Source organism: Strix aluco, chromosome 1, assembly GCF_031877795.1.
Source record: "Strix aluco isolate bStrAlu1 chromosome 1, bStrAlu1.hap1, whole genome shotgun sequence".
NCBI lineage: Eukaryota > Metazoa > Chordata > Aves > Strigiformes > Strigidae > Strix > Strix aluco.
Genome location: NC_133931.1, coordinates 153,847,759 through 153,870,238, shown reverse-complemented (window position 1 = coordinate 153,870,238; position 22,480 = coordinate 153,847,759). Strand labels below are relative to the sequence as shown.

The 22,480-nt window shown below is 45.8% G+C and overlaps 1 protein-coding gene across 1 annotated transcript in view; it reads right to left on the bottom strand.

The window, feature by feature from the left end:
- Positions 1–11,444: 11,444 nt before the first annotated feature.
- The window catches only part of TMC2 (transmembrane channel like 2), a 32,579-nt gene continuing 21,543 nt past the window's right edge, over positions 11,445–22,480 (bottom strand). The window contains exons 15-20 of the mRNA XM_074816358.1: positions 21,786–21,853; positions 20,665–20,904; positions 18,756–18,881; positions 13,823–13,901; positions 12,812–12,932; positions 11,445–11,698 (exon numbers count right to left, since the gene is read on the bottom strand). Coding sequence (XP_074672459.1) covers positions 11,445–11,698; positions 12,812–12,932; positions 13,823–13,901; positions 18,756–18,881; positions 20,665–20,904; positions 21,786–21,853 — 888 coding nt within the window. The remainder of the gene's footprint in view (positions 11,699–12,811; positions 12,933–13,822; positions 13,902–18,755; positions 18,882–20,664; positions 20,905–21,785; positions 21,854–22,480) is intronic.

Here is a 22,480-nt window from a genome sequence, read left to right as displayed (position 1 = left end):
CCAGAGTAACCTGCTTTGGTACAAAATCTTTGTGTTTATTTTAAATGCCATTGCACTATGCCCAGCAGGGTTCCTCGGGCTGAGTCACACAGCTAGCTCTCCGTTTGGGTACGGAGTCTTGCCCGTGACTCTTGGGCAGAGTGAGGTGTGTGCATCTAGCACAGACTGCCTTTCAGTGGCCTCCTCTGCCCACCACCCTCAGTGCGGGGGTTTGGGTGTTATCAGCAGGCAGCTCGGAAGAGGAGGGAGCAGGGCACGTTGTATGAGCCCCAGCTGGATGTTAAGGACTGAATCAAGGAACCTTTCAGGTGGTCAAAGGGACTGTACACCTACCCACTGAATATGTGGGTTAGGGTGAGGTTTAGACTTAGGGTTAGGCAAAGCAGGGAGCGCAGCGTGGGAAGAAGCATGGCACATTGTAAAACGGAGCTGGTCTGTTGTGTGGACAGTCATGTCACGCTGGGACAAGCTTCTGCCGTAACCAGGCACACCGGCACTGCTCATCCCTGCGCCGTGGCTGGAAATGTCAGGGTGTGGCTGTACAGCCTGGAAAGCTGCTGTGAAGCTCTATTTCTCACCTCTAATGCTGAATTTGTTAGGGATGCCCAAGAAGCTGGTTCTGGTCCCAGAGGCTGTATGCTACCTCACCTCTACAGAGCTGAGGGGATGCAGAGAGTGAAGGAGAGGGTCTGGGTATTTGCCTTTTGGGTCTGAACTAGCTCAGGATGCCATACCAGCCTTCTGCTGCTCTCAGACACAGGCATGTTGTTGTGGTTTAAACCCGGCTGGCAGCCAAACACCATGCAGCTGCTTGCTCACTCTCCCCCACCCCCAGGGAATGGGGGAGAGAGTTGGAAGGGTAAGGAAGCTCGTGGGTTGATATAAAAACAATTTAATAACGGAAATAAAATCAAAATAATAATGATAATAATAGAAAATACAAACGAGTAATGCACAATGTGATTGCTCACCACCCACTGACTGATCCCCAGCCTGTTCCCAGCTAGCGATCCCAGAGAAGAGAGAATCCTGAAACCACCATCCTGGAAGCCTGAGTGAGCTTCCCCATCAACCCTTTATATACTGAGCATGACGTTAGGTGATATGGAATATTCCATTGGCCATTTTGGGTCCATTGTTTTGGCTATGCTCCCTCCCAGCTTCTTGTGTACCTGCGCACTAGCAGGACATGAGAAGCTGAAAAGTCCCTGATTTCTTAGCAACAACTAAAAACATCCATACATTATTAACATTCTTATATCAAATCCCATACTGAACCCAAAACACAGCACTATTCTAGCTACTAAGAAGACAGGGAAAAAAATAAATTAGCGTGCTCTCAGCTGAAACCAGGACGTGTTAAAAAAGCGATTTTTGAGGGGCAGGCAAACCCCCGAGCATCGCTCCCGCCTGGCCGGTGTCAGGAGGGTGATGGCGGTGGGTTTCACAGCTGCAAAACGCGAGGGTGCGGATCATTCCCAAGACCCCGGTAGATGGAGCTGTCATTCCCGGTTTGCCGGTGTTTCGGCTGCTGCTGGCAGCGTGGCCGGAGAGCTGGCCGGAGCGAGCGGGCACTGGCTGAGGAAAGGGTGGTCAAAAGCTGCTTTGCAAGCACACCTGGGCCTTTTGGGGTGACTCCCTGTGGTGAAAGAGATCGCCTGCCCCTCCTAAACATCCCAGCTGCCAGTCAGAGACTTAATACCCTTGAGGATCCCCTGGCTGGGGGGGTAGTGGAGAAGTGCCTTCAGCGCCAGCCTCCATCTCTTGCGGTTGGAGCAGAGCTGGCCCAGCCGGCGCCTGCCTGGCTTTTTGACTTCCCTGTAGCAGCATGGTGCCCTCTCACAGGGATCATAATACACTTTTTGTAAAAAAACCCCAGACCCCACTTGTTTTCTATAATTTGTTGCCTCCATGCTCAGCTGCAAAACCTTGATCTTGCTTTTAATTTCCCTAAGGGAGCAAGTGTGGGATGCTGCTGGCTTCCAGTGCAACGGAACACAGGGCTCCTAGTTGAAGATGCCTTGGAAACTTTCTAGCTTGTCTGTCCGGCTTGGCTTATTGCTTCCAGCATTTCTAGAGTGACTTGTCTTCTCATTAGTACTGCCCAAGCTCACAGATACACAATTCACTGCACCCGTTGGCTTTGCTTAAATAGGAAAACATTAAGCAGTACATATAGGCAGGGAATTGGAGTGTGTTCTGTTTTCCTTTACTTGTTATTTTGTTGTTAGAGGCTCTAATTTGAGAGGCAAGATATTAAAAAAAAAAAAAAAAAGCTGCCACCACTTCCCTCTCCACAGCATCTTTTCTGGAGGTTCATTTAAGCCACGTGCCTGCTCCCAGCTGGGTAAGGTTCTACCAGTCCCAGGTGTCAGGGACTAGAGTGTCTCCTCCCCTTTGCTCATAAAGTCTGGTGTGGGGTAGGAGTGAGTATGCTTTTGGCTTTTCTTCTTGATTTTGTGAGGCAAAGCCAGTTTGTCTGAATGCTGTAAGCAGTTAGAGGTTCTCCATCAGCTCCTTCAGGAGGGCTGAGAAGTCTAGCAACTAGTTTTTTTGATTTCAAGGGTTCAACCCTTTGAAAAGTTTTGTGATTAATTTTAAGTCTTACTTTTGTTTGCCTAAGCATGGCTTGGATTCCTCTTTGACGTCTAGGCTGTTCCTACACCTTGTTTTAAATTTTATTTTCCATCTGTGAAAGCTATGTGTTTTTGTTTCAAAATGAGAACTGGAACTTCTTGAACCATACCTTGAATATAGAAGCAGGAACTTCATTAAAATGTCAAATATGAAACTTTTGATATAAAATGCTGCAAGCTATTGATGCTACAAGTTATCAACACTGCGTGGTGCCCAGCTGGGACAAGCACTCTGTGGAGCCATTCTTTTGCGGTGACAGCGTGGTCTGTGCTGGCTCTGTTCCCCTGGGATCCGGGAGATGGAGGTTGCTTTGTTCAGGTAAGTGTCAAACCTTTGTGTTTATGTAATTTTTATTTTACATCTTAGGAGTCTGTTCTTTTACCATTGCAAGAATAGTGGATTGACTTTCCCTTCTAGTATCTGGTTGACAGGCACCTGTGCTAGAGCAGAGCATCTCTCAGCTGACTGCAGCCTGGGAAAGGCTTGGCGTGCATGTGTGACCCCGTGTGTGTCCTGGGACGTGAGGGCTGCTCTAAGGCTCTGCTGTTTTTTAGGACCATGGCTTTGTGATTAGTGACTCTTGGGGCTCTTCTGCTAATAGGTAATGGCAACTCAATATATGGAGGAGAACAATGAGCGCCTCCCATGGGGTGATGTAAGCCAGAGGGGAACAGAGTAGTGACCAGGCATGGAGCAGCTGTCTCTTTCCTCACGGAGGCTGGTGTGAGCTTAGCAGTTGTGGTAGCTGCTCAAGCAACATGTTGCTGGTACTACAGGAACCTCCACAGCCAGTGTGCGTGTATATCTTCCTGATTAGATGAGGCTTAGTGGAGGCTGCCTAGGATGCATCTTAGTGCTGCAGAGCCCCTGCGTCCCACCTCTCTAGTGCTGGCAGGGTGCATTTCTCATGGGGTAGGCTTGGGATAAGTGGTTACTGCGGAGTGAGGAGAGCTCTCCCACCGTGTTCGTGTTTTGGTGTTTGTGGACCCATTTAGGGGCTTCAAGCCAGTGCTTTGACTGACCAAAGAGCAGCACTGTCCCCAAAACCACCCTGAGGCTCCCTTCCCACCTGTGGCCAGGTGGAGCAATAGCCTTCCAAATAGTTTTAAACAGATACTGCTTTCAGAGGCTCTGCCTTGCATCTCTTCCCTTTGAATGTGAGACTGGGATGTGTCAGGAAAGAGGCACCACGTCATCTGCAGGTGGCTTGTGGCTGCCAATGCATCAGTGCCGGCTCACCTTCATCCAGGGAGGATAACAATCTGAAAAGCACTTTGTAAATCAACCGTGACTACAGGGGCTGAATCAGCACTGGGTTGGGATGCGCTCTTGGCTGGCAGACGTGTGATTTGGCAGCAGGTGAGAGGGATCAGGGCTGCCCGTCCCTGGGCAGGCTGCACTCAAGGGAATGGTAGCTGTGGGGTATGTTGGAAGGAGGAGGATCAGGTTGTGCTTGTGAGGTCTTGCTGTGTTTCCTATTGGAGTGACAATGAAGAGATGTGAGCTTTGTGTGCTGTCCGGGCCAAAGTCCAACCCCAAAAACCCTATTTCAGCTATGGGCAACCACCCTATATTTTTAGACAGATGTTTGTTTTTTTCTCCTGGACTTTGGGTTGGAGAAATGCTGTAAGCAGTGTATGTCTGGCTCATGCCTGATGAAGTGCTGGTTTTGGCTGTTTGATAGATAACCAGTTCAAATACACTATCTGGCTTTGGCTTTGGTGGCAGTGTGGTAGCATTGTGTACTCAGGTGGTCACTTGTCCTGTTCCAGGACAACTAGACGAGCCCTTCAGAGCCAACAAAAGGTCTTTAAAGCTACTTACCCTCCATATTACTGGTGCCAGGGGGGGACATAATTGGCTGAGAGGGCATGTGCCTGACATTGGGCTTTCCCTGGGGACAGGTCACAGCAGATTTCCACTGCTTCTGTGTGAGGGGACCAGCTTTGTCCATGGGTCAATGCTCAGGGCAATGCAAACGCGGAGGCTTCCCCACTGCTGACTCTCTGCTGCTGTGGTATAACCCTGTCCCATGCAGGGACAATGGCAAACGTCTGGAAAGTTGAGCAGGAGCTGCAGAGAGTTTCCCAAGCTGAACTGAGCTGCAGCCACTTTTAAGGGAAAGCTTGCAAGTGGCTCATGAGTTATATTTGCATCATGCAGTGTCAAAAAGCTTCTGCAGCCTTCTGCTCCAAAAGGTGCTGGGCATTCTGGGGAGCAGAAGCTCAGTTTGCTGGGGCCCTCTGCAAAACCCCTGCAGCCCTGCCCTTGGGGCTGTTTCCCCACTGCAGTAGCTGCTGATGGAGCTGGGGGACCCGCAGGCTGCAGCAGTGCTGCTGTGATGGCAGTGAGGCTCCACTTAGTGTTCAGGTGGTGTTTGTGCCTCTGTGCCCGAGCTACTGTAGCAGTGTTCTGGCTAATGAAGAAGGCATGTTTTATCATGCTTTTTTTTTTTTTTTCCTCTCTACCTGTCCCTGAGCCCTCCCAGTACCTGATTTAAATAAATCTGATAATAACCTTCATATTTTGAAGATCCTAAACATCTGCTTAGGCCCTAAATTATTTACTGATATGCCAAAACCAAAGAAGTCCCATATGTGTGAAATCTTAATTAGAGGAAGGTTTGGATCTGCAGCCTTTTGCAGAAGAAGCCTCAGTTCCCCTAAACAGCTTTGCTTTGAGGGAGGGAGAATGGAGAAAGGGGGAGGACACAGCTGGTTGGGATGTTTCTGTAGCTGCTGCTCCCCAGTAAAACAGGGTTACTAACTAATATTTAGTAGTGTTCCACTTACTACTAACCTGATCTGCACACTTGATCACTGTGATGGTTTGCCCATCCCCGAGCAGTCCACGTAACAGTGCTATGCCACTATGGCTTTTTATTTTGTCTTCAGCTGAGCTGAAGTTATTTTTTCTCCCTCCCACGTTGCCTGGAGAGAGATGGCATTGGCAGCTTCTGCAAGCATCGCTCTGTTCCCACCAGATAAGCTCTGCTTACCTCCATTCCTGCTTTAATATCCTGCAGATGTTCCCTTGCAAATTTTTTTCATTGTTTGTATGCAGCAACAGTGGGTGCAGTGTGTCCTTACCCCCATGCTGGCCTCGAGGAGGGTGCAGGGCTGCTGAATTTCTAACCCATACACTTGCTGTGCCTGGGGCCAAACCCTCCTGATGTCCCAGCTCTGTGAGGTGGGTTAAATGATGCAGAATCCTGCTCTGGTTCCCTTGGGCATGAGCCTCCAGGGATCCCTTGGGGTTCTCGTGTCCAGCTGCTGCTCTCCTGCCTGGGTCTGCTCCCCAGGAGGTGGGGGAAACCCTCTGTGGTTGCCCCTCTCCTCCCCTTGGCTGCTTTGCCACCTTTGGGTGGCTTTTGCTCATCTGGACTTTTCATGGGGGTTTGCTGATACACACAAATCTTTTGACTGCTAGGAAATGGCATCTGTCCATCTGTCCCTGGGCCGCTGTGTGCTTTTCTCCCTCCGCCTGCATGCTGCCGTGGGAGGATGCTCGGTGCACCAGCTGCACAAGCATCCCCTTGCCTCAGTACTTTCCAGTTTTGCCATCAATCATGAAGGAGTGGTGCAGAAAATAACATCAATCCTGAAACATTTTAAAATAAGCTCATCGTTATCTCAGTGCCTGTGTGGACACACGCATACGCAGACTGTCTCCCAACATGTGGGATCTTAGTGGCCTCGTTTGCTGAATGCATGGAGGAGGTGGGTATTCCTGGGTAGCACCACGTGGTACCAATTTAAGATTTAGAGACAATGTTCACCACTGGTTTTGCCTGTCTATAGATGGCTGAATTGAAGGGGACCCAGGGATTTGAGCCCTGTGATTGGAAATGAATGATTTTGGCAAAGCCAAGCCTCCCTCACGTTAGCTTGCTGCAGCATAGCATTGTGTAGGTATAGTCCATTTAAAACACGATGCTGAATTCTGATTCAGCGATGATGACTATGTTGTGTGAGAAATGGGCCGGGACCTAGAAATCCTTGGTTTCCAGAGTTGCCTTTTTCCCTAGGGAAAAACTGTGTCTGAGTACTTGTGAGCGATAAAGTCTTGGCAAACGACAAGCTGCTGCCTCAGGGCTTAGGCAAGCGGCAAGAAAAGCGCCACAGAGAAAAAAATCCACATGGCTTTCAGGCTGGAGAGCTGATAACATTGCATGCAGCATGACTCTGTTGCATGGGGGCATCACTCTTTAAAGTCTTTCGGTGAGCTCTTCTTCTTTTTTTTTTTTTTTTTTTTTTGTCAGGACATCATTGCATTGAAGAGATGTGGTTTAGAGATGCAGTGGGGTCAGGCTTCAAAGGTCCCCATCTGACCTGCTTTGGTGGCAGCAAAAGCACCTGATGTATGGTTGTGGAGAGGGATCTGACTATGCTGGGATGCAGAGAGGTGGGTGACTTCCTGCACCCACGGTCTGCTGGGGTCGAGTCAGGGGCCCGCAGGGCATTAAATCAAGTCTTAGTGCATCTTCACCAGTGTGGAAGCCACTGTGGTGCTCCTGGTGCTGGCAGAGCCCCTGCCTGGCCAGGTGTGCTGAGCAGCATGCCTTGTGGGGTGGGATAAACTGCAAAAATACCGGTCTTCATCGCTAGGAATTTTCTCTGGGCATGGGAAAATGGCTGTTGGTTGTCTTGCTTGCCTGGATTTGTTGGTGAAGGTTTCTCAGGGTAGATTTCAGCGGGTGCTGGAGCCAGTGTAGCTTGTGGCCCCTGTCCCTATGATGGCTCTTGTGCGTGGAGCCTCTTTGTAGTTAAGAGGTTTCTGTCACTTAGATGTGCAGATGACACCTCTTTTCAGCACCTTGAAAGAAACCAGAAATCCCTCCCCAAAACTCTGGTTTGTTAGCTGGTGTGAGGAAACCCTTCTCTCCCTGCCATGAGCAGCAAAGTGAAGATCCTGAAGAAGGAAGGAAGCAGATTACACACGAGACCTCTGTAGCTCAGTTTCAAACAAGGTGACAAGCCTATGGCTGTAAAAGTTCAAAATGTGTGATTAGTTGGCTTTACCTTAATGCAGGGTCAGCTACAGGAGCAGGGGATGAAAGAGGACTCAACAAGATGATCTTGACTGCTTGTTTGGCGTAAGTGAGGCTACCGGGGGGGGAAAAAAAATGCTGTCAATGGTGGTGGTGTGCAATGCTTGTTCTCCTTTTTGTCTTTGGAAAGCTTCATATAAGCTACCTGAAAATGCAAGCTTGGATGTTTCAAAGTTCTCTTTTTGGAAGGAACTTATTCTCTTCCTGGAGTGAAAAGCTGATTTTTCTGCTTTGGAGAAGATAAAGCCCCTAGTATTATGGTACTGAATGCAAAATCAGTGTATTCTTTGCATGTACCTGAGATATTTGAACCACTTTTCTGGCTTTATGAGCAAACCTGATTAGTGGCATCTACTATTTTCTGTTCATTGTGAGTACAGAAAGCATTTTCACAGTGTGAAAGAAATGGCTGAATAGCATTTTTGACTCTGAGAAGTGTGCACATTGGCATCCCTCTCACAGCTCATGTTTAACCATGTACTTCTAAAAATTGCCCTTTTAAATTTTATTTTTTATTTTGTTGAGATTCCTGTTCATCAGTAATGCTGAGCAAATGCTTAATCTTTCCATGTTCTCTCTGACCATGCAAACTAAAAACTGATGTTCATGAGAGTTGCCTGTTTAAATACAAGCCCTTGGTGAGAAGAATAATAAAAGAATTAAGCTTAGATATTTCCTTGTTTTAGACTAAAACCTTCTGGGTGCAGCATTCGAGCTAGTGGCAATAGAAGATGTGAAAAATTTGCAATGCAGAGGGCTTTTCTAGTGATACATGAATGCAAACCGTGTGCTGTGTGAGATGTTACTAGCAGGCTCCCACTACACACCACTGAGCTTTTACTTTTTTTTCCTTTCCCCTTGAAGTTAGCCTGAGCCCCAGAGGAAGCTTGGGATAGATATAGTCTTTCAAGAAGTGTCAGGGGAGAAGGGAGGAAAAAAAAAAATCAATGCTGAATCTCAGAGAAGTACTTACTGCTGTTTCTAACAATTGAAAAATAGGGATGAAATCAAACACTACTGAATACTCCAATGAGTTTGTGGAGTTTAACCTCCAGTTGCACATGAGTAACTGGTAAATAGGCTCAAAACTCAAAGAGCCGAATAACCATTTTGGTCAATATGAGGACCTATGATTGGCATTTTTACACTCTTCACAACTGTTGTGCCGTAACGGAGGACTCCGTTGTGAACTGGAGTTGGGGAAGAGAGTTGTCACCGGTCTACATAAATGGTTGTCTGGCTGATACTGTTGCCCTTGTATCCTGAAGCCTCTGAGCTTGCAAAAGGCATTGATCAACGGGTGAACCTAATGTATTATAATTAGAGATGAGGTAACCTTGAAAGATAAATTAAGTAATGGGCAGTTGTGTGTTCCAGAGATGACAAAGTGCTTTGTAATGGTCAGTATTATTGCAGGTCTCAGGGGCCTGATTCAGAGAGCAAGTCCTGGAATAGTTGTTCATCTGGTCTAAGTCTGCCTCTACTTCTCAGGTTTTCAAAACCTGTCTGGAGTTGTCTATGGCTTCTTCTTAATGTTTCTCAATGCCCTTATACTCCTTGTACAAATAAATATTTTCCACTTTTCTTCCATGTGTACACACATGTACGCACATGCATGTTTCCAGCCCCTTGCTGTTTTCTAGGAGAGGTGAGTGAGATCCGAAGCCACATCTCCCCTTTCCAAATTGTGTTTTAATGTGAGTTGAGGAGCTAAGAGGAGGGAAATCCTATTCCTCATTATGCAACCATTCACTAAGATACCAGAGTCTGCAGGGCAGACTGACTGGGCTGAAATCAGGGCACTGTGTCATTTCTTCAACATCCTTCTGGATCAGCAGGCTGACAGCACCTTCCTGCACCACTTTTTATCCAATATTTTCTATGGACACCTGTGAAGAAGGATGGGGGACAACAGCTTGTGTCTCCTGAAAAAGACCTTCTCTTGTCTGACTTTCTCCAGCTCAGTGACTGGGTGTGTCTGCAGACAGAGGTGGCACGAGAGGCAACCGCAGCTGTGTTGCACCAACAACTCTCACATCAAACAGGCAAGACAAAAACCTTATCTGTGAGACCTAGTTCAGAGAAATGTCTTTCCAAGACCAGGAAATAAATCTGATGAGCACCTTCCCATGTGGAGGCTCCCCAAGAGAATGAGCAACCCTGACCATCGTGGCGTGCCTGGGAACAGCCAAACCAACTTTGAGCTGCACACTAGGGACAGCTACTTCTGCAAATAACCCACTGACTTTCTGTATTTGAAAGGAAAACGCAATGATTTAATTTTTGAATTAATTCTGAATTCTCCTTTCATTTTGACTCTTGCTTGTATCTCTGTATCTCCTGGAAGTACTTCTCTAGGGCTCTTGTGTCTTTTACAAAGCACAGACATCAAAAAATGAGCTAGGTCTCTATCTACAAATAAGCACAGCACAATATTTAAGCTCTTAATTCCTATAAGGAATCAGATGCCTGAATACTTTTCTTGGTTCGGACCTGAAAAACGGAATCCTTTTTTCAGTCTGCCTCATGTCTGTCCTAAAGGGACCCCTTTTCCCAGCTCCTTGAAGGTGGACATTCCCAGACTTAGGTTAAATGTTCTGTGCTCTGTCAAGCCATAGAGGAGAAATAAACTAAAGAGTTTCCTGTCCTGAACATATCATATGACAAGATTTGTGGCATTTAGTGGAAAAATCCAAGGTGAAAACCTTTAATCCTAAATATCCCAACTATAGTGGAATTGTTACTAGTTATATTTATGGATTTGTTTTTACTGGAGAACATGAGTTTATTTTTTACAAAAATTTTTATCAAAAACATTGCATATGTGAACCCCAAATCTAAGCTGGCTGGTATGGGTTTGTGACGACAACATGAAGAAACTGTAGGTGTAAAAGAGCAGGTCAACTGAGAGAAGTCCTGCCATGGAGTCCTGGGAAGTCCTGTGGATTTGGAAGATATAATCCTAAAATTGCACCATAAATTTCTAACTGGTTATAATCAAAAACTAGGCCAAAGCACTTTTAGTCTCTCAGTTGTGTTGGGTGGTGTTACTAAATTAAGTGTTGTATCTAGGGATTGAAATAATGGTGCAAGCTGCTGTCAACAGACTATGAAAAGAGGAGCAGAGTGGGAACCCAGAGAAAGCAGTGGTGAGATACACAGTGGGGTTGAAACAAAAAGATGAAAGTTTGGAGGAGGTAGCCTGGAGGAAAGCTATCACAAAGGACAAAATGCAGCTGACAAGACCTCCTCCTGTGCTGGTCCAGGAGGAGTTCTCTACTAGGAGTGGCTGCCATGCAGTTGGGCAGGGGCACTCACTTTTTTTTTAAAGAATACTTAATTTATCAGGTAGAGGGACAGCAAAAAAACTCAACCCTTTGTTGAAATGACAGGTAAACTCACACTACTTTTATTAACTGAAGAAGCCTTTGAAGACTGACAAGCACTCATGTCACAGAGCGAGCTCACCATGCTGCTATTAGTGGCCACAGGGCTGTCCTGTGTGTAGTAGTTTAGCAATGCTGATTTTCATCCTGACCACCTCCCAGTTCCTTAGTGATCAAAGTCAGTGCAGCCTTGGAGTGTTACAATTCCAAAGTACTACTATGCTTCTAAACAAAACTGGTTTAGATATTGTTGGATAGATACAGATCATCACGAGTGAATGACTAACATACAGTAATCACTTCCTACTAAAACTACGTTAGTTCATGCAGTGCCTCTATTTTAATGTCAAACAGGAGAAACTTTGCTGAGCTTATTGAGCAGGATATGAGTAGCGTGGCTGCCCTCTCCCCCTTCCAGGGACTGGTCCCAGTGGGTACCCCCTTGGCCTGGGCTGGCCAGGGTAAGGTGCCCAGACATGTGGTGTCGGCGGCCGTGTCATGAACATGTGTGGCGGCAGGGTGAATGCTGTCCCTCTCCCACCAGTCATGGGGCTGCCACCCAGGGCTGCTGCTTTGTCTTGCTTCACAACTGGGCTGGTTCTATTAGGAGAGTCTATTTTCTTGTCTAGAACAAAGATTATGAATGTTATTTTCTTGAGAGAATACACTGCCTTTCTTCCTCTCCCCAGTGGCTGCTGTTTCTTCTACATGCAATAACCCAAGTGCCTGGAGATTTGTGTTTGAGCATCTGAGTGAAGAAACCATAAATAAGACCGTTAGCCCCTGGCCAACAGCCAGTACAGGTCTCTGCTGCCTGAGCCCTCTTTGCAGGTTCTTACTGATGTGTTTATAAGACATGATAGTCCTACCAGCCATGATGGTACACCTCTAGCCATGTGGTGGTCATGGGTAATTGCTGATCTTAGTCTTTATTTTCAGCGCACCCACAACACTGCCAGCACTATTTCTATTTAAGTGAGTGCCCTGGGTCTGCTCTGGGGGAATCTGTATTGTGATGGTCTGAACTTTACAGCTTGTCTCAGCCTCTCCAAGAAGCAGCCCATCAAAATGCAAGAGGGTTATGGTGGCACAAGTCTGCTTTTCTCGTCTGCATGAAGATAAAATCAAAATTTTTCACGTGTTGCATTGTTTCTCACAAATGAGAGCAGGAGGCTGTGGTGGTCAGGAAATGACTGGTTCAGATCAAGCCTGGAGGATGTCTTCCTTAAGAGTGCCTGGACCCTGCATCTTTCTGCCCAGCCATGGATCCCCTCAGCAGAGCTTACAGCGTGCGTTTATTTCACCTAAGGCCAACGTAGTCCTGTAAAAAGCTTCTGTCTCATTCATAATGAATTTTCTAATGAAAACCTCAATTTGGAGAAAAGTCTGTGCCTGTCTCCATTTATGAGCTCAGAAACAATGCTGGTGTTTCAGCATTGTTCCCAGAATAAATTGCCGGTTTCATGACCGGCATGGTTAATAGGTGGGGTAGGAATTATAACTTTGGATTATAGTTCCCACACTGTGATAAACCTGTGAGAGACATGATCCAGTCTGAAAACTTGCCTTTCCTGGCTGTCCACTGGCAGGTGGACTTCTGTAAGCAGACAAAATCTATGCTAGTTATATGCATCTGATCTCTTGCAAATGTGTATCGCTCCAGTTTCTCAATCATTTCTAGTCAGTTTGGTGGCAAAAGGAGCCTTTTCAGGAGGGTTGAAGGGAGGTTTGGTTTTACCTTCTGCTTCTTTGAGGTGACTTTCACTCTTTGTGCTTGGTGTAAATAAATCCTCCAAATCCTGCAGCACAGGGTTAGTGCTCGCTTTGTTGTTTCTCTTGTTTTTTTCTTCTTCGCGTTGCTGCATCAATAAAAAACATCAGGTTTAGTTTGAAACTGCAGATGTAATCTGTGAAATGGTGGCCTGGTGTCTTGGTTGGCCTGGCTAAGTGCTTGTTGGTATGAATGTAATCTCTTTACCAAGTTCAAGGTGCTGAGTCTTGGTCCAGAGACCAAGGGTTTTAGGGAAAGAAAGTACATCCCAGTGAGGACTGAGACACTGGGAAGCACAGGCCCTGGTAGCAGGACACCTTTGCTGTTTCTCATTGAGACTCATTAGCTGTGCAGAGCTGTGCTTTTGCAGGTATTCTGCTGCCAGATGTAATTCATATTAGGTCAGGTGCCCTGCATTATGGTCCTCTACATGTTGCAACCTCTCAGTTCTGGATATCATGAGGTTCAAATCCTACCCTGCTAATTTGAGCCATTGCATCTGTCTGTATCTTGCTTTTACCATCTGCATGGCAGAGGCAGACACCAGTCTCCTTTGTAAAGTGCTTTGAAAATTACTGGGGAAAAAATGTTATTGCCATGTTGTTATTTATGGCTCTTTACTCTTCGGCTTGTACAAAATCTGGCAGTGGTTTTGATAGGCTTGTCATTGTCCCTGGGAAATCTCAGGCTCCAAAACATTACTTGAACTTTGAGGTAACTTATTTTTGTAGGTGGAAAGTGGAGATTATGGGAAAACTCACTGTAGTTTTGATGTATGAAATAGTTGCCTGTTATGGGATGTGACCACTATTTGCAGTTAGCCATTAATGTCATCAGAGAGAACTGCACAAGCATAAAATGCATCTTCCCTTTGTGTCACTAACGTGTTCAGAAGTGAAGAGCAATTTAAAAGCATGTTGTGCATCAGACTTGAAGTGCATGTTATTTCAAAGATGGCTTTGACAGATCAATACTTACCATTTGCATTTTCTTCTTCAGCTCTGCATTGGCGCGCTGGTATGCTTCAGCCACAGCGTTTAGGTAATAGATGGCAAGGCTACAAAAACAAATGTGTTGCTGTAGCGATGGGATCAGAGGAGAAGGTTTCACAAGGAGGGAACATTTAATTTTTGCCTACCTTCTAATACCTTGTTTTCCCACCAGCTGTTTCCAAACTGCCTTTAGAGGCTCAAGGCTTAGCAGAAATTCAGGATGCCTCATGGCATGGTCAGCTAAGATGGGCTGAGCCAGTCCAGTAGCTCAGTTCTGCTCAAACAGAAGAAAAATGACCATTCTGCCCTCCTTCCTACACCTTGGCTGGCCATGGGCTCTCTCTGCTTCCTTTGTTTGGTGAAACTAGGCACCAGCCTTGAAAACCAACTTGGCTGATAAAACACATGGCTGTCTGCCATGGCTCAAAGGAAAACTCTGGTCTGAGAGACAAAACAGACACCAGGTTACACAAGGACCTTAGAAAAAACTAGGAAACCAGGAAAACGGTGGCAGAGCAGGGCCCTGAAACCTTTCCTGAAAATCACGTTTCTCAAGGCACGGTCCTCCTTTCCCACTTGGCCAGGACTGGCTGCCTCTTGCATCCCGGGAAGGGGCTGTCGGGAGTGATCAGAGATGGGAACCAAGGACAAGCAGAAGCCAGGTCAGACCAGAGCTATGGTGGTGGGTTTTTTTTCAATCTCTTCTTCTCAAAAAGGGCACACTAAAACCAGGGGAAAACTGAGCCAAGCTGGAGGGAACTGAAAGGCGAGTGGGATGGGAGAGGGTGTGCTGGCAGCCAGCTTTTGTGTTTTAAAACATGCCCAAGCGTCTGGGGCTGTCTCGCCACTGCTGCTACTTGCCAGCCAGTAATATTTTGGTTGTCAAAAATGTCTCCTCCTGCTTTTGTAGAGTGCTTTTATTCTTCTAAATTATAAACATCATCTGCCCAGTGACTCCAAGCCATTCCCAGGAAAAGCACCAGCCATTCAGTTCACCACATTTTCAGGGTTTTTTTAAGAAGTAAAGTAAAAAATTCTCTTGTAAAAGAAAAAAAAAAAACAGGTAGACTAAAAAAAAAAAGTTTCCAGAGTTCATAACCTGCTTGTGTGGGTCTGACCTGGGTTTAGCGCTCTCAAACCAGGCTCGAGGATTTTGTCAGCAAGTGCCTGACTAAGCCCAGCAAGGCACTGTGTTCTGGCGTATTGGTTTCCAGGTGGGAGATCAGGAAGGGATACTTAGGATGGCCTTTCTTGAGGCTTTTCACAGGGGTCTGTCTAGGGGAAACACATTTGCTTCTTTTTGCCTAGTATTAACCCAAAACTCAGTCTTGGTGATCTGGGCTCTCTGCCCTGCAAAAACCTATTGGAAATCGTTATTTTTGTTCTTCTGTAAGGATGCGATAGTTTTATTTCTTCTATGTCATCAAACTCATTGCCTAGGAAATATTACTTTGTAATCAGGGTTTTGGGGCTGCTTTGCAGTTTTTGTTGTGACTAGCCAGGATGTAAGTGCCTGGAGCACTCCTGTTTTCATAAAGATAACTAGATCTGCCTATTCAAAGCCACCTGGGATGCCATGCACTCTGTTTCTGAGCTTCCTTCTCAAGTTCATTGAGTAACTGAACAAATCTATTTCCATTCCTTTTTCAGTCCTTTTTCACCCTCTGCATTAGCTGCCAGCATCATCTCCAGCCATCACAGCTTCCTCGCCTGATGTCTACTGTGTTTAGTGGGACATTGATGGGAAGGGTGTGAATTCACCAGGTCCCTCTCCCAAACACTGTGAGATATAAGCCCTCTCTGTCTGGGGGTTAAGTCTGAGTTTCCTCTGTTCTAGCTGTATTGCTCAAGGGAGTTTGTCGAGGATTGAACTGCCCTTAAGGGATCTTTGGAGGGAGAGGGGAAAGGGACAGTGCCACAGAAAGGGGATGTGGGGGGATGCCTTTGCTGCAGTCGAAATCTGCAGGTAGTCAGCAATGCTGAAGCAACCTGCGTCATCCTCCAAGGTGCATGCCAGTGTCCTGGGCAGGTCCTACAGGTGTGCTTGATTTGCTATTGAATCCCTGATTTATACTGCTAGTGCTGGCTCCCAGAAAAGGCAGAACAAAGCCAGGTCCTGGTCTGACTGTGAACAGCAGCACGAGAAGCTGTAAACTTTGCTGGGAAATCAAGTAAGCATTAGCAAATGGAGTTTACCCATTTTCAATGGGGTGCTTTAGATTTATTTGCTTCTAAAATGAGCCTGAGGATACACCTCATGCTTGAGCTGTTTAGCATGGATGCTGTGTGTCCCTGGCACCCCTCTTCTCTGATTTACTCCTCCCCCAGATCTGTGGAGAGAGTGTGGGTCACTGCCCTTCTCTAGCCTGCACAGTAGTTTTCAATCTTCTACTTGATGCAGTAAGGTGTTTCTAGCTTCTGCCAGGAAGCTCTGCAAGGCATGATTTGAAATCCTGCTCTGGACCCAAGTGGTATTAGGTTATGTGCCTGTTTGCACAATATTTCTGCTTCTTCTTTCTCTTTAATTCCCCCCCCCCCCCCCCCTTATCCCTGGGCAGCTAGAAACAGTAAGTTTAACACCCATGTCACCTGCTGGACCCCCATCATTGTTTGGGACCAGAAACCAAGAACAGAAATAAATAGGAGTTTTGGATTGCAGCTGGAAAAAGAGAAGGGGTTATGATGGCTAGAGAAAATCACTCCATTCAGTCCATAGAAGCAGAAAACATATTTTTTGGAGCATCTGCCATCAAAATCAACAGACCGGCCATTTATGATCCACCTGTCACTCTTTGTACAGGCTATTTTTTTATTTAGGCTGCATTGTAGGTTGTCTTGCCCCTGCTACTTTGAGAGCTGCTGGCTCTCTGCTCATCAGGACCAAATTAAGCTTTTACATTTCCCTGGTTTTAATCTCCCGGCCAGCTGGATGGGGATCAGTGTAAAGGCTAGCTCCAGCTTGACCCTGTCTACCTGTCTGCACCACAGCAGATGTAGAAGCAGAAGCTGAAGACTTTCAGGGAGGAGGCAGGAGACTGGGGACTCACTAAATGTGATTCCCTCAACTGAAAATTTCTGAGAGGAGAAAAGGACCCAAGCCTTAGGAGACATCCTTGTATGGTGGCTCTGTTTTCATCAGGGATTATCCCAGGAAACGTTTGCGTGCATATAGCGAGCAGTACTTCCACAAGACACCCAATGCTCTCTGGGCATGTGAGAGCTACTGTCAAGGGGCTGTAGGTATGACTTGTCCAGGCACCATGGGGCCCACCACTTTTTTTAGGGCTGTGACTCTCTCCATAGCTGAACAACTGGAAATCACAAATATCTAATATCTTCAAAGGCCGCACAGGCAGTGTATCTGGGTGGGAAACAAGGATGTTTTAGGTAATGTGGACATAGGGTATCTCTCAGTTTGCAGAGGGGATCAGGCAGAGACAAAATGGTGTCTTGGAGAGATGGACCAATGGGAAGGCTGTGGTGTGGGAATAGCCCAGACTGGGAAGGTGTGATAAAAGGTGTCTCTTCAGCAAATAAAATAGATTTGTGCTCTTCCCTGTCCCAGCTGTCAGTGGAGGAAAGTGCAGGAGATTGTCACTGAACAAAACATTATTTTCAAAGATCTACTGCTCTCCCACCACCTTTTTGGGGAGTTGCATCAAAGCCTCAGAAATCTGACCTGCAGCCCTTTTGTAAATGCCATCCATTTGGGGTGGATTAGCTCTGCAGTCTTCATCTTGTGTTTGTGGTAGCATCTGCTAGTGCTACTGTGAAGCCCGCAGGAATAGAGCTACTAATAACATGCTTGGTTGTACTAGGGACGTAGTGTGAGACTTCTTGTCTGCTGAGTGTATCTGGTTTGATTCTTCTAAGTGTAGTATCTGTTTGCATGAGTTACAGTATCTGATCATCTTTCTTTAGGTTAAAATGAGTAAGCAGCTCAAGGCAGGTAGAGGGATGACAGGTCATTTTCAGTTTAATTGGGATTTTTCTCAAGCTGTTTCTATAAGAAACTTTGTAACATGGGAACTTGTATTTGATTTAATTTAATGGCATTAATTTCAGTGTAGCCTATTCAGAATGAAGGATCACAGTGCCCAAGAACGGCTGTACTGGATCAGCCCAGAGGACCCTCTCTGATGTATATAAATGCCCAAGGAAGAGTCAGAGGAGGCAACCATATGTAATACACTCCCCAACACTCTCCTTGTCTCTCACTGTTTAGTCTGGAGTGTTCAGAGCTGCCTATAAAGTTTGGCCACAGCTCTCCCACTTATTTTGATAGCTATGGAAACCTCAAGAACAATGCCAAAAATATCTTTTTAAAAAAGAAAACAAAACAAAAAAAACAAACCAAAACCAACTGCCCTGGTCCTAGTGCTGAAGATGCTAGGGATTTAAGTGTGGTTTCAAAGCTGAAATGATCAGACGGCACTGAAACAAATTCCAGGTGTATTATTTGGAAAAAACAAAAAGCCCCAACAACGCAAACAAAAACCATACCACATCTTCATATTTTTGGAACATGAAATTCTTGAATGTCCTGGCTTGGCAGTGCTGGAAATACCACCAGCTGTGGTGGAGAAATTGCTTCTCCAAAAGGCAATAGGCTGAGACTGTCGATTTATTTCATGCTGGCTAATGAAAATTTTTCATATGGAAGTTGTGACAGCTTTGATATCCAGAAGGCCTCTGTCAGCAATGCAGTTCATCTACAAAGTTGTGTTTAATTAGGTGGTCAGGTAATTAAATTTTGGGAAATTGGGTTGGGCAAAGGTGAGGGGGGTAGGGAGCATGTGTCTGCCCTAATCCAGGCTGTTGTCTTAGCAGAAGCTGTATTTAGACCTCACTAACATCCCAGAATTTTTTTTCAACTTCCTCCCCCCAGCCAGGCATGTAATATTGCAAGGAAAACTTACACCATGAGCAGAATTGCAGGTATGATCAGTCCTGGATTTGCCACATAGCTGAAGATCTTGGCAACAAAAAGTGGGAAATCAAGCTCAATGGTCTCTTGAATGACTTCATACATCCTTTTCTTTCCACTGGAAAGACAAACGGCCAGTTAAGGAGTGGTGGTATTTCCTGGAGGGACAAAACTCCTAATCTAAGGATGCTAAGTAGCATGTTTCCTCTCTCCTTCAGTGAGCATCAGCTTGCTGTTGGCCACCAAGGATTTTGAAATACATTCATTTTAAATTACCCTTTGGTCCCTCCATTCGTCCCCGCTCCCCACTGATTATAAGAATAATCTTTGCTACACCAACTTGCTCCTGGACTTAATGCATTCATTTCCACATGTGTCTCCTTTATGAGTTATGACTATTTACCCCTCTGAAATGTATAGAAACCTACAGATTGAAGTAACCATACATTTCTGTTCAATATCTTGTTAAATATGGCCTTTTCATGGTAGAGATGACTTTCTGTATGCAAATTCCGTCTTTCTGAAATAATGAGCCAACTTGAAGTGCTGCTAAGTAATGACAAAAATAGCAAGCTGTGATTATTGCTTAATAGGAAACTCAGTGAAAGAGTAATTTCAAACTGGATTGATAAAGCAGATGAGAGTATTCTGTATGAAAGAAGAACAAATCTGTAAAAGGCTGGATTACATAACTGACCTTCTTCTCTTCCCAGCATCTCTGGGTCTGTGAATTCAACCCTATGAGTGCTATTCCTCATCTTTAGGCTTATTGCCTCCTGGGATCTTGCAGGATTATGCTCAGGAAGGTGTTGGACTCTGTCCTGATGATGAGAGTCAATAAAGACAAACTTGGCTAAATGGTATCCCAACTTCATCAACTGCCTTAAACCCAGGAGAGCTGAGCTTTCAGTGGAGCTGAGAGGTGTGCCAAGGGTCTGAATCAGGCTGAGTGGCATTTGGAGGGTTGATTTGGAACTGAAATAGCTCTTTCACATCGCAGATTACTCCTCTCCAAATGATAGTGTGCCTGCAACAAGTTTCTTGTCAGATCTTCTGACATTGCTTGTTGACACCTGTCCTTGTTACAGAACTGAGGGAATTTTGGTCTCTTGCCTTCTCCCCTGAGTCTTTTAGCTTTCTGTTGTCACTCTCTATTAGCAAGTGAATAACCTAAACCAGTGCATCTACAGGAACAATTTGTTCCAAGCTGGCTCCTTGCTGAGTCAGACTCAGCAGGCCCAGGAAATGGGGTTACTCAATCAAATTAGACTTTATTGGCATGTTAATCCAGTCCACTGAATGCTCTGTGCAGTGCTGATTCTGTCCTAATTTAAAAAAGGGCTTTTTTTTAAAAAAAAAAAAAAATTAAAGCTGCAACTTTTCAGGCTCAGACCTATCTATTTCCTGTTATTTTCCCACAAAATTCAACATGTAAAATACATCTCGTGCTGAGGGAGTTCTTGGCTCTATGGAAAAAGTCTTAGAAGGAGGCTTCAGACCTGTTTTGCTCCCACAATGTTCCAAAGAGCCTTAGGGGTGCTCCTATTGCTTTTTTTACTGGGGGTTGGACCCTGCTGTCCCACCCCTGCCATCCTCTGGTGCTTTCATCAGTGTGTGTTGGGGAAACACCAGGAATCATGTAGCAGAGGAGGCAAAGCAGCCGAGTTTGCCAAGACTGCTGGAGAACAGCAAACAGGAGCTCAGAGCAGGTTCAGTGCTCCCAGCTGACTGTTTGTACCCCGCAGCCGGACATGGCCTGTTGCCTCATGTTGCTAAGGCTTTAACCAGATGGAGAATGGAGGCATTTTGCCATCTTTGCTGGAGTCCAGGCCATCTAACTTCATGGGAATAATCCCTTGTATCAGTGCAGAAAAATGGCCTTTTTGGTGTTTTGCTAGTACCTGAACGGTCCACAGTCAAAGGAGGGAGGCAGGGACATGATGGTATAAGCCACAGGCAGGAGGCTGAGGAACAGGATCAACAGCAGAAGTCCCATGTAAAAATTATTAGACTTGGATGCTTTGAAGACTCGTGCGTGAGGGACATTGCTACTCATAACAGCCCAGCACTGAAAATACATGGAGGTTAATAAGCGCAGCACGTTTATACCCACGAGCCCTGGTGCGTAAAAGGATCCCATCCTGAAAAGGAAAGGAGACGGACAGTTGCTATTTTTTGACAGGCTGGAAGGTTTTTTATTTTCAGAAGGGAAACAAGTGTTCACGTGGTGGCAAGTTTGCCCACAAAGTCTGAGCAGGCTGGCTTGTGCTACCCCTGTGCTCATGGAGGAGAAGTCACCCGCATCCATGTTAGGGTACAGTAACCATGCATTGAGGACCAGCGAGGTCTCAGACCTCACAGTAGTTGCAAAGAGAGATTTTCAGTTTGTGTCAAAAATTGCTTGGAGATAGCTTGGAAAATGTCGGGTGAATGTAACCAGCAGGGTGAGACCCCCTTAAATCTGCAGAGATATTGTAGTAGGGGAACAGGTAGAAATTATCAACCCATGGCAAAAAAACCACCTTACCCCAGAGGAGGTGAGGGTACTCTGTACTGTTGCCTCTGGTGCTGCCACAGTAGGGCAGAGCAGCTCCTGTTTGCCCTCCCTTGGGCCAGTTTTGGGACATGGCCCTCCTGCCCAGCCTGCTCTAGCTGGCTCCATGCCCACCCTTGCATTGACGTGTAAACTCACTGTGCCCTCAAAACCCTTTCTGATCTTTTCCCCTAGCACATGGACCATCTGAATAAATTTTTAACACTAGGAAAAAATGACGTTATAAAAGTGGGAGTGGGGCAGGGTTTGCATGACTGATCTCTGTTTCAGTTATGCCACTGCTACTCCTCTTAAATGACTAAGCTGATATTTTTAAATTTCCACTTTTATAGTCAAGCACAGAAAGCCAAACAATCAGATAAAGAGAAGCCCAAAGATTATTCTAGCTGGCTTGGAAGCTTTCTAACTCCACTGGCAGGTTTTCTATATAATGCAAAAAAACAACCAAAAAAAGAGGAAATATCTTACCAAATCATTCCCTGGTTGAAGATCAAACCCAAAACGTTGCCGCTAATGTCAAACTCTGCATAGGACGGCTGCATGGGGAAAGGAAAGAGAGTGTGTTGTTGCTAGAGGTACCTGCTATTGTTTGCTGCTGGGTATAAGGATGCTTATTTAAAGTTGGTATGAAGGGATTTCTGGGAGGGCTCCCACTGCATGTGTACTGCTTGAATGACCAGCAGCATTGTGGTGAAAGCAAAATTGGAGCTACTGCACTGTGGGCCGCTGCTTCTCTCTTGGCTTGTTGAAAATTGGAAAGATATATGGAGGTACTTAGAGGCGTTCTGTGTTTATTTCTCCCTGCTAATATAAAGCCAGCTGCGAGCAAAGGAGCCATGGCACGAGACTAGCTTTTACACTCCAGCTGGTGTATCTGGCTATGGGATTACAGTTCCACCCTGGTAAAATATTGCATGTTTAAATGGTGATAATGATGAGCTGGAGGGCAAATGCTACACCAGAGATGTATCCACATCCCCAGGTCTGGCAGCAGCAGGCTGCTGAAGAACAGAAGCAGAGGGCAAAGGGAGAGAAATACGAAGGAATATATGACCTGATGGATATCTGGTGGCATTTTGCTCTGTGCTAGTCAGTAGTTAAAATACTGCTATATATGGAGCAACCTGTCTGATGTGGGTGCTAATGGTGGTAAATTCAGAACA